Source organism: Chlorocebus sabaeus, chromosome X, assembly GCF_047675955.1.
Source record: "Chlorocebus sabaeus isolate Y175 chromosome X, mChlSab1.0.hap1, whole genome shotgun sequence".
NCBI classification, from domain to species: Eukaryota; Metazoa; Chordata; class Mammalia; order Primates; family Cercopithecidae; genus Chlorocebus; species Chlorocebus sabaeus.
Window position 1 is genome coordinate 143,235,071 of NC_132933.1, and position 14,288 is coordinate 143,249,358.

A 14,288-nucleotide genomic window follows, 5' to 3' on the forward strand; every position below is an offset into this window, starting at 1 on the left:
AACCAAAGCCTCCATTCTCCAGAGTATTTGTTTCACGTTCTAGCTGAAGGTTGGTCCTACAGATAACATCCTCCCTCCCCATACCCACCGTTCCTTCTCCACATTATCCTCCAGATGGAACTTCTTGCCTTGCTTCCCATGCTGTGGATGAGACACTTCAGAGACAAAGGACCCAGACTGGACAAAAACTGGCTCAGTCATCTTTTTTAAGGGCACAAATCTGTTCTCCACCCCCTCCTACCCTTTTCCTGTACTTCACAAGGGACTTCCAGGTTTCCACCAGACACCCATCGTCATCAGTCAGCTTCCAGAGAGAGTTTGTGCACAGAGAGCTTTCTGCGAACACAAAGAATGTTCTCTGATATCCTTTTGAAACAGCACCAAGATGGGGCAATTTAAAAAAAAAGCGAGATCTCTGTTTAGTGAGCTGAAACTTAGATTCCTAAAATAAAGGAGGAGCTTCAATGGACAGGGGAAACCTTTTGAGACTCACTGCAGGGAAGGGTTCCATCCATCTGAAGATTTAAGTTATATAAATTCTGGCAATCGTGGTCCCAATCAAGTTTCCTTTATATCACGAAGAAACCCATTTAGAGCTAGTCATATGGCATTCTTAGGGGAGCCACCAAAGCCACCCGCCACACATGCATTTATCCTGGGAACTCTGCTGCACGCTTTGTGGTCTGCCCGTTTCCATGCGGTTCTTCCCGAGGTGTCCCAGGGTTCTGCAGTACCCCCCAGCGTGCCCCACATCCACCACCTGGCAATACACTTGCTCCACTTGGCAGGGCCTAAGAGAAAAATGAAAATGAGCAGGTGAACCCCAGAAAACACCGGGAGATGGGATAGGTTTTTCTCTAAAGGTGACAATTGCTCATATAATATTCAGCCTTCAGTTGCCAATTCAAGACCTGAATTTGGGATTTGGTCCCTGCAAAAATCTGGATCACCAGTGAAGGCCACAGGCATGCTTGGATCTTTCCCAGGGAATCACCACAGAGGCCTCTACACCCCCAGCCATCTGCTTTGTCCTAGTGCGGAACAAGCAGGATTCGAGGGAAATGACACTGTGACTTTGTCTGGCGCTCATCTGCAAAGTGAAACCTTAGACTAACAGTAAGGCCATCTCTTCGCCTCCTGGAATCTACAGCCTCCTTCAAAGAATGCAGATAGCAATATCCATTCACTAATTACATTATTTAACAGCCACCTCTTAATGAAAGCAGCATAAATGAAGACATGCACAGAACAAATGTCGATAAATGTTTGCCACATGTTGGTTTGCACCATGCAGACGTCCATGTCCAAAGTCGCCCCATCCTGATAGGTTCTGCAAATTACTCAGGGCTAATTCGGGAACTCAAACTCCCGGTCAATCAATCCGCTGAGAGAATATTTATTTGCTTTGACTTTTTCCAACAGCCAGCCTGAAAAGAGACACACTAAAAAGCACGCTCCCTGGACAGAACCACCCTTCAGAATAGCAGGTGGCTGCTGTGACCGCCATGTCACTGCATTCTGCCCCCAGCTCCCTATCTCACACAGCAATCCTAAACAGAGGCACTCAAGGTAATTCCTTCTGGAGAAAATACAGAGCTCTTCAGTCATTCAGTCAACGTGGGCCCGAGAGTTCCATGGCGAGAGGAAGAAAGCACATCCACCAAGTTCTCTAATATCAAAATAGAGCAATTTATTCAAGACACTGAATATGATCTGTTGATTCTCTCTTGAAACAAATGAGCTACAACACGCAAGGTGATTTTTTTTTTTCTTCAAAGAGCGTGAGGGTGAGTACAGGCGGCAGGGGGAATGAAACGGTGGTCGATGTCATCTGAACAGAATAGGAAAAATGCCGATAGAGAACACGTCTGGCTGTACGTCTGACACAGACAATAAAAACTGCACAAGCCAGAATGCAAAACTTCAGTGAGTGGCGGAAGGAACATTTCTGCATTTGACAAGAAACATAAGCTTTTTTTTTTTTTTTTTTAAATGGCAGAACAAAAGGTTACAAAAGAGAAAAGCAACAAGAACAAAGCAGACCCTTACATTTGACAAAGTGCACTTCACTTGGCTCTATGATCTATTTCTTAGAAAGACTAAACAAAAGTCAAGTCCTACGGTGTCGCGAGGGGTCAGAGGGTTTCACCCTGTAACGTCCGGCCCTTTTGGTCCCCCTTGGGGCAGCATCCCTTTCCCAGGTGTGTGCTGGACCTGACTCTTGGTCACTTTGAACCCAACCAAAGACTCCAGGAAGGTCTGTCATGCTATGTCTGCTTTCAAGGTCAAGTTTGGTCACTAAGACTTAGGCATTCCTCACCATGTTTTAAGAGCTGTAAACAACATTGAACAATAACATTCCACAGGCCATTTCTTGATTACAGGGATGACTCTATCAACATTCCAGCAGCAGAGAGGCTAAGTAGTGGTGTGCAAACGCTGGAGGCTCCGGAAACGGCTGTCCATGGTGTCATCCTGCTGAGAACGGGGATGGATGTGACTGCTAGCTGCATCTCATGCTTGATTTTGCTTGCAGCTGCAGGCTGGGGAAGCCAGGGATGGAGCCTGGGGTCCGAGGCCTCCCAGCCCAGGTTTCTACCTAACAATTCCAACGTGGTTTACATTCATCAAGACTAAACCCATCCCTTGGGAGAGACCCTGGCTACCGACATTCATGTGAAGATTGTCTAGTGAATTGTTTGCAACACATCCCACCGTCACCATCCCACAGTTGTTTCTGGTTTGTCAAGCACAAGCCATGTCTAATGACAGGCTGGCCTGTGACAGCAGATGCTCTGCAGAGATGAGTGCGTTCGGACCCCAACAAACTGTACCCTAAACTTCACGGAGTCCTTGGGATGGGAAATCACCTCATCCGGGGACACCGGCTATCTTCAAAGATGGGGGCGGCAACTCCACATCACTGTGACCCTCTTTGCTAAGCGTTTCAGAAACAGCCCGAATAAGATACTCATCTCAGAACCAGGGCACTTTTTGGTCTTCTGGGGCATGAATAATTCACAAACCCAAGTGGAGGCCAATCAATGATCTGAGAATGATCGACGCACCCTGGCTTTTGCAGGTGGTCCTGGCACATTCCAAGTTCCACAGGAAGCCCTGACCCTTCCCTGACGGCTGGGTTTTGGCTCTGCAGATGGATGCCACCTTCACAGTAACACCATCTCGCTGCTGGAACACACACTAGATTGCACCCTACCCACTGCTGGTGACACAGCAGCCCCCACGGGCCGGGACAGCTTCCTCAGCCCTTCTGCCCACAGGAAAACCAATGGGAAAAGAGGCCCTTGTCCTTCGGCCTTTTCCCCCTTGCTCATGAAAAAAATAAGTCAGTGTCGGGTTATGACAGCAAGCAGATGAAGGTCACCAGATTCACTGAAATGAAGCTCTTCTAGGAACACAAAGCCTTGTTTAATTTTTTAAAAACAGCAAAAAGATCGATTATTTAAAAAAAAGATCTTTCTCCTAGTCTTCTGTGAGAGAAAGAAATTATAAAGATGGCAGAAATTATTAGCGACGTTCTACCTCTATAATTCATGTTCGGAACTGAAAATCTTCCTTCTGCCTTCGTTTCTGTCAGCGTTAGACGAAGTGACATGCGGGGGCCTCTATGTCAGCTCTGCAAGGACTTGCCAAGCCTGCTCTTCGAGAAATGATCATCGGTCGTTATACGGCTGTGGGAAAGACGTAGCCAACACGCCTAATCCAGCCGAGCTCTTCACGGCTTTCCTGCTGGCTGCCAAGGTGCGTACACACCAAAAGATGCAAGGTTCTTCTTCCAGGCGGCGTGGCTGGGACCTCCCTCACTGGCTGCAGTGCAACCTCGCTGCTGACCCCTAAGGCTGACCGTTGTCCAGCCAGAGTCCTCCTGACCACGTTTCCTGAGGCTGAGGGGAAAGCCAGGGGCTCCCTCAGGCCCTGCCTGTGGCTTCTTCAGTTCTTTTGAAAACATGAATCACACAAAGCTCTCTATGTCTGATGGCCATTTTAAGATTTTAAAACTGTTTTAACATAAAAATATTTTTTTTCCAAAAATACTCCAGGCTCTTTCTCTTATAAGTCATTTTTTTCCTCCTGTAAAAAGCCCCCTGCCCTGCCTTCTTACATAAAGCACTTACTACGCGCCAAAGTGCCCTTGAGACCTAAGATCTGAAGCAACTATGAGAAAGGTACGGGGTGGGTGGGGAGAGACAGCGAGCACGCCAGTGAGAAAGCGAGCGCGAGCGCGAGGGGAGGAGAGGGTGGGAGAAGGCGGAAGGGGGAAAGCTGTCCATGGGAGACTGTGTCTTCATGTGAATTGGGCTGCGTCTCTTGAGGCTGCACTGAAAAAGCAGAGCTGACCAGAGTGGAAAGGCAGGGGTAGGGGCAGGGAGCAACACAGGGAAGAAACAACAAGCCCAAGACAGCTTTCATCTCAGACGGAAGGCCCCCAGAAGATAGAATTCCAGCCGATAGAAAAACCACCCAATGAACAAAGAAGATTCTAGAAAATAGAAAGTGTTGGGATTACAAAGTTACACATGTCATCGGTACAAACTGGTCTTTGAACATCCTTTGTGAGAGCAACTGTAGTGTCCAAATTGTTAGGGAAAACAAAAAAAAAATCCCAAGGAGGAGGGTTTCCCCCTTCCCTGTTTGGTTTATCACAGCATTTTGCTTTTTTTTTTTGGCACAGCTTTTTACATTTCTTTCCATTCAGCCATCACAGAGCCTGTTCCGGGTGGAAACCAATCCACACGCCTCGAGCTGGTGACTTTCTGCTTCCCAGGCTGAATATCCTCAGTGGAAACCATTCTCTCCCCGTGTGATATGATTTGCTTCTGTTTTTGCTTGCCTTTAAAAAACTTCTTGATGAAGATTACGAAAACCTATAGACTCCTGCGGCCAGAGACGAGTTGGTTTCAGAGTATACTCTAACGCAAGTCAAGTTCGTACAGTTTTGGAGAACAGAGCTGCAACCCTACACATTCATGGCTGGTCATTAGAATTCTTTTCTGTTTTCGATGGTATTTTGTGATTACTTCCGCAGATCCAAAACGCAAACCTGGAAGGAAAACACATAGCACCTGTCATCTCGAGAGACAAAACAAAGATGCCCTTAGAGTGAGAAGTTGGCAAGCTACGGTCCCCATGCCCAACCTAGCCCTCCACCGATGTTTCTCAGTAAAGTTTATTGGAACATCGTCATGAAGGGTCAGAGAAGCTCTCATAGCAGACTGGCATCTGGACATTGGACCGAGCAAACTGAAGCAAACAGCACAGAGCAGAAAGGCCAGGTTAAGGGTAATGACAGGAATTAACAGAGTGGCAGAGACCATCGTGGGGCAGATGACAACACGAGCCCAAGTATACGGCCTCTGACAACATTTGGGGACTACACTGACACTTGGCCAGTCAGCCAGAAGGCCGCTTGCCCCAGAGGTCAGGGCAACCTCAAGTCCAGGGGAAAATAAGAAATCCAGATGCCCCATGGGAGGAGAGGAGAGCCCAGGAGACCTGCAGGATGGCCACCAGAGGCCCGGGCTCGTCAGCCGCAGCATGGGTGACAATTGTGGCCACCCTATGCACGGTAGGAGGTTTAGCAGCATTGCTAAGCTCCACCCACGAGATGCCAGTGGCATCCCCATCTAAGCACAGTCATGTGCCACATAATGACGTTTCCAGCAACAATGCACCGCACAGAAAGCAGTGGTCCTGTAAGACTGTAACTCTTATTCCTGCTGAACCTTTTCTATGTTTAGATAGATCTAGACGCACAAATGCTTACCATTGTGTTCTAGTTACCTACGGTATTCAGTATGGCCACCTGCCGTCCAGGTTTGTAGCCTGGGAGCAATAGGCTCTACCATACAGCCTAGGTGTGTGACAGGTATTGTCATCTAGGTTTGTGTCAGTCACTCTGTGATGTTCAGACCAAGATAAAAGTGCCTAATGACACATTTCCCAAAATATTCCCATCATTAAGCAACACATGACTGTAGTGACAACCTCAAATGGCTCCAGATATTGTCTAATGTCCTCAGAGGTGCAGAATCACCCTGGATGAGAACCAACAATTTGACTGAGAAAATGTTGACTAGAAGGACATTCTGGAAGGGACAAAGAGAAGGCCTTTCCCAGATGTGGTACCAACTCAGATGGGATCCAGCCCAGAAGCTTCCTCTGGCACTGGGCTAGGCCCTTCAGGACACGAACGCTGCACACGCCCTCGAAGCTCACTTCGGCATCAGCCGCCCCCAACACCCCACTCTCCAGCAAACCAGAGGTGTTGCTTACAGAGCCGTCGGATGCGCTGGCGCCCACTTTGTCTCCTCGGGCGTTCCAGCACACTTCGAAGATGCCGCCAGTGCCTCGGTAGCTGTGGACGAGATTTCCACTCTGCAAAGCAAAGCAGCTGTCACTTACAATGATGCAAGGGGCGCCTGCGACAGATGCAGTTGTAGAATGTGTGCTGCTCCTGCCCTGGTGTTTGGTCATGAACATTTTCAAGAATGGTAAAATTTAAGGGTTTTCAGTAAGGACTCTGGGGGCTGTGGAGATGTATCTCTAGGACTTCCCACCACAGGGAGTAAACCTGATTACTTATGCCTGTGGCATCTGCCACCACATGTGCGTGGATTCTGAGGTTGCGCCCAGCTGAGGACTGACGGAGGCAGGAGACCATGGCAGTCATCTGCTGAGACTCAGACTCATCTGGTGGGTAAGTGGCTCATGGACTCTCCATCAGCATGGCCAAAACTTTCTACCAACCTGTAGGGCCATCCCTGACTCTTCCTACCCTTCCCGTCTCCTTCCCAGGGTCAGACTGGCCTTATGGTCTGAATTCTCCCTTCCCCCTACCTCCCTCCCTGTTTCCATCACAGCTCCTCAATAAATCTCTTGCCTATCTAATCCTGTTTTGGTGTCTGTTCCTTGGAGGACCTCAATGAATACAACGTAATGAATACCCCCACCCCAGTAGCAATGAAATTGACTATAATTCACGATTACATGTATTAATACACCAAGATGTTAAAATGTACCTATTTTGGGACATTTGAAAGAACAAATGCATAATATACATGTAATGGAAAACACCACAGACCATTGGTTTCTGGTTTAAAACAGCATTAACTTAACAAATCTAAGAGGTAGGGGAAGTAGAGGCCTTTGAAAGAGTTGAATAAGGCCAGGCGAGGTAGCTGACCCTGTAATCCCAGCACTTTGGGAGGCCGAGGCAGGAGGACTGATTGAGCCCAAGAGTTCAAGACCAGCCTGGGCAACATAGAGAGACTTCGTCTCTACAAAAATTAATTTTAAAAAATAAAAAAGAGAGAGAGTCGAATAAGCCTTCACTCATGATTCACTAATGGTGACAGGCAGGAGAAATCTGAGGACTGAGACCAGGAGGGCTGTTGCAAATCCTCTGCTCAACTGGGCTCCTTAAAGGGTGGTGTTCCATGAACGGAGAAAGGTGTATGTCAGCAGTATTATAGATAAGTATTTTTATACTTGGAGAAAGATTAAAGTGGGCTTTAAGATTTCCCTTAAGAAAAATCCTAAGGATTTCTTGGCCGGGCACGGTGGCTCATGCCTGTAATCCCAGCACTTTAGGAGGCCGAGGTGGGTGGATCACCTGGGGTCAGGAGTTCAACACCAACATGGTGAGACCCCGTTTGTACTAAAAATACAAAAGTTAGCCGGGTGTGGTAGTGTGCGCCTGTAATCCCAGCTACTCGGGAGGCTGAGGCAGGAGAATTGCTCAAACCTGGGAGGCGGAGGTTGCAGTGAGCCAAGATGGCGCCACTGTACTAAAGCCTGGGTGACAAGAGTGAAACTCCGATCCAAAAAAAGAGAAAAATCCTAAGGATTTCTTTGATTTATAAAAAAGGGTTGAAACAATTCAGTGAGTTCTTGATAACAGGCTGTACCTACCTGATCATGTCATTTTTTTTTTGATAATTGATGTGTTGTTTTTACAAATCCATCCATTACTATTTCTAGCAAGGATTTCATGACCAGAGACTCTTGCACACTAGTCCTGAGATGTGCGCTTCCTGGAGGGCTATCTAGGGCTGTGGGGCTGGGCTTGGCATCGGGTTGGCTCTACGCAGGGTCCACCATTTCCTTTCCTTCCCTGAGAGGATGTGGTTCACATGAGGTCCCTGGGAAGCCTGTGATCTCAGTGGACCACTTGCCAGTGAACAGGGCTCATCACCCATGAGTCCACAGGGGGAATGAACTTGAGGATGTAAATCCACCTGAATGTCAACCAAGCCAAAAGGAATCAAGAAGGCAGTGCAGATGAAAGGGGACGGGGGCAGGCTGTGTGATTCCTCCCTCCTGAAGCGAAAGGGACCCCTTCATTGTTTTCAACAGCTCCTAGCGTATCATCACCTCTCTCTCTTCCCTTAGAATAGAATCAAGTGCTGATGGCCCTATATAATCTTTTACGCTATGCAGTGCTACTTCCCATCCATTTCTACACTTTACAGCTTGAATTCTTCCATCCTCAGGTGTGACCCAAGATACCCACAGCAGCCACCTTTATTTAAATCCTATGTCCTTTCAATCTCTGCTAAAAGGACAACCCAATATTGACATACCTTATGTCCTTAAACAGAACCTACTTTGATTTGAAAAATCGAGGTTGAGCGCAGTGGCTCACACCTGTAATCCCAGCGCTTTGGGAGGCCAAGGTGGGCGGATCACCTGAGGCCAGGAGTTCAAGACCATCCTGGCCAACATGTGAAACCCTGTCTCTACTAAAAATACACAATTTAGCCAGATATGATGGCGGGTGCCTGTAATTCCAGCTACTCGGGAGGCTGAGGTAGAAGAATCGCTTGAATCTGGGAGGCAGAGGTTGCAGTGAGCCAAGATCGCGCTACTGCACTCCAGCCTGGTTAACAGAGTGAGACTCCGTTTCAAAACAAAACAAAAAACAACAACAACAACAAGAAAACAAAACAGAAAAGAAAAATAGAAATGCCATGACAACAGCAAGCGCACATTCCTTCCCACTCCCTGGTCTGCTCCGTGGGGGAGCTGCAGGAGCTGGTGCGGGCAGAGGAGGTGGAGCTGGCCTCGACCCCATTAGCTGGTCCCCCACTCCCACCCTCCAGCCTCAGTATCTAGAGAGCAGCATTTCAGTGATAACTGCTAAGAAGAGGAAGAGGCAGGTGGAAGGTTTCATGCCATGGACTCAGAAAAGTGAACAGAAGACAGTGGCTCCTTCAAGGAAGAACATGTGCCAAGGTGAGGGTTTGGAATCAAATGGCCAAGAGCCCTGATTATGGCAGACATGATGCCCTGCCTCAGGGAGGGGAGCTGCTGGAGGTGTCTGGTGGGGGAAGAGCTCACAGCCCACGTGGGGTGCACGGTGGACAGCATCCACTGGGTCTGCCCGGGGAGCCTGGGCTTGCTCAACTCCCTCCGAGGCACTGCTCTGAAGCAAGGCACTGGAATTGTGGCTATTTGGGCATCCCTTACTGAAAGGATTTGGCATAGGGGTCAGGAGCTTACCTGAGTATTCCAGATATGGACGCATTTGTCAAAGGATCCGCTGGCCAAGTACTTCCCATCAGGGCTGAAAGCTACGCTGTAGACGGGCTCCTGATGCTTCGTGAGCGTGTGGGTGCAGACGCCTCGCTCTATGTCCCACAGTCGCACCGTAGAATCAAACGAAGCACTAGCAAGGCAGGAGAGAAAGCAAAATCACGTACACATGGTGGTTTCAAACAGTTCTCCATAACATGTATCACATCTCCGGGAGCTGTTTTTCCCAGCTTTTATGTTTCAAAAGACAATCAACTGAGGAGCTTTTTGTCTTCTAAAATATAACTTCCAAATATGAAAAACAAAGCCATAGTCATTAAACAGAAAAAAGCTTTAATGGTCGTATTAGGGAAACAATTTGATATCTACATTTGTTTCCGCCTTTTATTTTTTTGAAATGGGGTCTTACTGTGTTGCCCAGGCTGGAGTGCAGTGGCACGATCATGACTCACTCCAGCCTCGAACTCCTGGGCTCAAGTGATCCTCCCGCCTCAGCCTCAGCAGAGAAGCTGCAACCATGGGTCCACGCCCAACTAATTTTTATTTTTTTATTTTTTATAGAGACGGGGTTTCACTATGTTGCCCCGGCTGGTCTTGAACCTCTGGGCTCAAGAGGTCCTCCTGCCTCACCCTACCAAACTGTTGGGATTACAGGTGTATGCCACTGTGCCCAGCCCTGTTTCTATGTTTTCTATAGACATAAATGGTAAATATTTTTGTAGAATATTTACCAAGTTTCCTAAAATGCCCCTACAATGTAAAACATGACATCTGTTATTACTAACTAAATTAATACAGATAGCCATATTTGGAAAAACAGCAAATTCAGTGAATAAACATTTAAAAAACTTTTTAGGCCAGGTACAGTAGACCATGCCTGTAATCCTAGTGCTTTGGGAGGCCGAGGTGGGAGGATCACTTGAAGCCAGGAGTTCAAGACCAGCCTGGGTAACATAGGGAGACCCTGTCTCTAAAAAGAAAAACAAAGATTTAATCAAACAAGAATTAAAATATAATCACACCCACATATGTAATCACATGATTGAAAGCTGCAAATTTTAGTTATTTTCAAATTTAAAACAGTAATATCGATCACAAAGCTATTATCTGGCTTTCTTTCAACAGGGACCCACTAGGTACCGGCATGCCTCTTTTATACTTGCTGACTAAAAGGGTAATTTATGCTCCTAGTAGTACCACATGACACAAAAGCACCTTCTGAGTCATCACAAAATGACTCGCGTGTGTAGTACTACATTACAGTTATTTAAGTGGGTTTTATGACAATTACTTGAAATATGAGAATTATGGCCTATGTGTTGCTTTTTTGGTTCTATCTCTCAGTGGATGCAGGAATTCTATCCTGTCCTCTCTAAGAGATGACCTTAATTCGAGCACCGTCAATAAGAGTTGGTGCTGCCTGGCTTGCTGCCCCTCAACTGTGGCTCTGCAGTCATGTTTCATGTTGGGTGGGTTTTTCTCTTCTTCTTCTTTTTTTGTTTAGAGACATGGTCTTGCTCTGTCACCCAGGCTGGAGTGCAGCGGTGTGATCACTGCGCACTGCAGCCTCAATCTCCTGGGCTCAAAGTCATCTTCCTGCCTCAGCCTCCTGAGTAGCTGGGTGGCACACGCCACCACACCTGGCTAATTTTTTGTAGAGATGGGGTTTCACCACGTTGCCCAGGCTGATCTGGAACTCTTGGGCTCAAGCTATCCTCCTGCCTTGGCCTCCCAGAGTGCTGAGATTATTGGCATAAGCCACTGTTGCCTGACTCAAAACCATCCTTACCTCAAAGGCAGGTGTTACTTGATAATTCTATCCTGGCCCCTTCAAAGTGAGCTACCACTTCGCTTCCTCTGAAGGGCTTCAACACACGGGCATGGAAACGCTGTAGCAAAATTTCCCGTTGTCTTTGCGTAGCACAGAGCTGTGCCGGCTGTGCTGCCTGCCCTTACCTTGCCAACATGATGTTGGAGTTTGGGTTGCTGGTGGCGGGCCCGTTGGGGCTCCACTTGATGGTGTAGATCTCTTTATTGTGAGCCTGAAGATCGTGGATGCACACCTCCTGTTTCATGCTCCAGATCTACAGAATACAGCAGCCACAACATGAGCAAAAGCCTTCCCTGCATCCAGGAACGATGTGGAATCATTCCTCCCGGGGGCGCACATGGGGCCCATGGCAGGCTGCGGGGTGCACAGTGGCGAGAAAGGCTGTGGGGAGGCTGGGATTCTCAGTGGAACCACGACTGAGAAATCAAAGTTCACTGGATGACAGAGGAAGGGAGGGTGGTCAGTAATAAATAATCCTCATGGAAGAGTGACTGTGAGACCGGCGTCAAGTGCCCGGGGTTGTCTGGGATTAAACAGCCCACCCCCTGCCATGCCGACTCTACCTTCAATGTCATGTCATCCGAGCAGGAGGCCAGCAACATTCCAGAAGGATCCCATTTGATGGCGTTGACCTCGTTCTGAAAGAGAGCAGAGAGTCTGAAAAAGACATCAGGGCCTGTGAGCAGATGAGGCCGCCTTCCAGCAGGGGGCAGCAGTGCGTCACCGTCACTGCAGAAGGTCTTCGGCTTCACCCTGACATCAAAGAGCACAGCCCAACCAGCCATCTAGTTTCCTCTTTTTCTCACTTTGCCTTTTTTTATTTATATAAAACCACAGCCCTATACCACACATCACCAGCCACCCTCATCCATATTTCGTTAAGAAAACCTTCCCTGATAGGAAGGAAGGCAAGTGAAGAATTCACATACCATAAAACGCAGCAAATAAAACCAGTAAAACCAGTTACTTTTTAAATTGGCCTTTGAAAATCACTTTCCTATGCACTTTCGTTTTTCAGACAGGGTGTCACTCTGTCTCCCAGGCTGGAGTGCAGTGGCAGGATCACAGGTCCTTGCAGCACGAACCTCTTGAGCTCAAGCAATCCTCCTGCCTCAGCCCCCGAAGTAGCTGGGACTACAAGCAGGCACCACCATGCCATTTATGTATGTATGTATGTATTTATTGTATTTTTATAGAGACGGGGTTGCCCAAGCTGGTCTTGAACTCTTGGGCTCAAGCGATCCTCCCACCTCGACCTCCCAAAGTGCTGGGATTACAGGTGTGAGCCACCACGCCAGGCCTCTTACGCACTTTTAGTGCAACAGTTCCTTCCCGTGACCACACCCATTAGAAGATATTTCTCTCCTGCAGGGGAGTGGAGATGGAGGGAGGGGTAAATACGAGAAGTGAACCTTCAGCTATTGTGGAGTTCAAGCGGGGTTAGGGCTGATCCAGGTGGAAGATGGGCGACCCAAATGCACACACAGGCGGACACACATGTGCAAGGACAGTGAGAGGCAAGTGCTGAGTGGCACAAACACACACGGCACAGGCAAAATCCTGGCTTGGGGTTCATGATCGGCACAGCTAGGTAGCAAAAAGCGCAGACTTAGGACACCTGGGGACCATGAGACTAAACCCTGGAGAATAAAGGTGAATGAATGTACCCAGGAGCCAAGGGAGACAGGGACACTCCCGAGACAGGCATGTATAAAAGAACCACCTGTGGCAAAGGCTCAGCTGGGGAACAGCCTGCCCAGGAGAAACGAGGGGACATGGTGTACCAGCTTGGGGCTCTCTCGGGCCCCATATATCCAGTACAGTCCCACTATGTGACACCTGCTGTCCCAGCCTAACAATTAACTAATTTGACACTCATGCTGGAGAGGGGGCTGAGGGGTGTGAGTACACGCACACATAGGTGTCTGAGTGTGAAATGTGTATGCCAAGGCCAGCAAGGGTGGCTCTGACTGCAGCCATTCAGAGGAAAACCTACGGGCCCAGGAATGTGGAGTTGGTCACCATGGGCTGTCCCTAGCCAAACCAACGCAAAGGAACAAATAACTTCCTGGGAGTGGATCCCTCGCTCTGCAATGCAAGCCCAAGTTCCTGGGCCACCTCCAGAGCTGGCCCATGGGTCTCCACTCAACCCCACTGAGCTAGAGCTTTGTTCAGGGCCATCAGCTGCATTAAGACCCACTTAAAGGGCCAAGGCCTGTGCTGGTGGCAAGGTCCTGGGCAGGACACCTGGGAACCACAGATAGTGTGTACAGCTGTTAAAAATTTGCAGATAGTCCAGGGTTAGAGGAGAAATAAGTTTAGACTGGGACAAGAGAGTCAGTTTGGAGCCAAACAGATGTTAACAGGACGATAGGTGCCGGTGCTCTAAAAGCGCCTTCCTTTGGGACAGGGACCCCTGGGCCAGGGGCAGGGAGAGGCAGACACTAGGGGAATGAGGACAAGGGAATTTACATTAGTTAAGTTAGTGGCACGATGGCAAATCTCCAGGGACTGTGATCATCCTCCCCTGCTTTAACAGGGAACCCCCCGCCACCGCGGAGATATTCTGGGTGCTAGTGAGAGAAGGCAAGATGCCACGGTCCCAGTGTTGGCGCACTCTGCATTTTCTGGGAGAGGCAGACATGCAGGCCAGCAGCTACTGCCAGGGGTGTGGCATTCACGTGGTCAATGGGAGCTCAAGGGGTGCCATGAATCCTCCCCAGGGCGTGCAGAGGATACGTGAATGGGCCTGGAGAGTGGGGAGGATTCTGTTTGAGACCAAGAGCTGCTGTGGTTCCAGGCAAGGCTCAGCGTGGGGCAAGGTGCTTGGCTGTATGTGTCATTGGGAGGACAGAGGTACAGGGCATTTTTGGACACTAGCCCAAGGGCCCAGGAAAGGGAG

General features: G+C 48.6%; 1 protein-coding gene across 12 annotated transcripts in view; it reads right to left on the reverse strand.

The window, feature by feature from the left end:
* Positions 1-1,668: 1,668 nt before the first annotated feature.
* Positions 1,669-14,288, reverse strand: part of TBL1X (transducin beta like 1 X-linked) — a 251,124-nt gene continuing 238,504 nt past the window's right edge. For all 12 annotated transcript variants that reach the window (XM_037986323.2, XM_007990989.3, XM_073013882.1 and 9 more), the window contains 5 exons: positions 11,950-12,024; positions 11,512-11,639; positions 9,523-9,688; positions 6,295-6,396; positions 1,669-5,062 (listed from right to left, as the gene is read on the reverse strand). In XM_037986323.2, the coding sequence (XP_037842251.1) occupies positions 5,036-5,062; positions 6,295-6,396; positions 9,523-9,688; positions 11,512-11,639; positions 11,950-12,024 (498 nt within the window). In that variant the 3' untranslated portion in view covers positions 1,669-5,035. The remainder of the gene's footprint in view (positions 5,063-6,294; positions 6,397-9,522; positions 9,689-11,511; positions 11,640-11,949; positions 12,025-14,288) is intronic.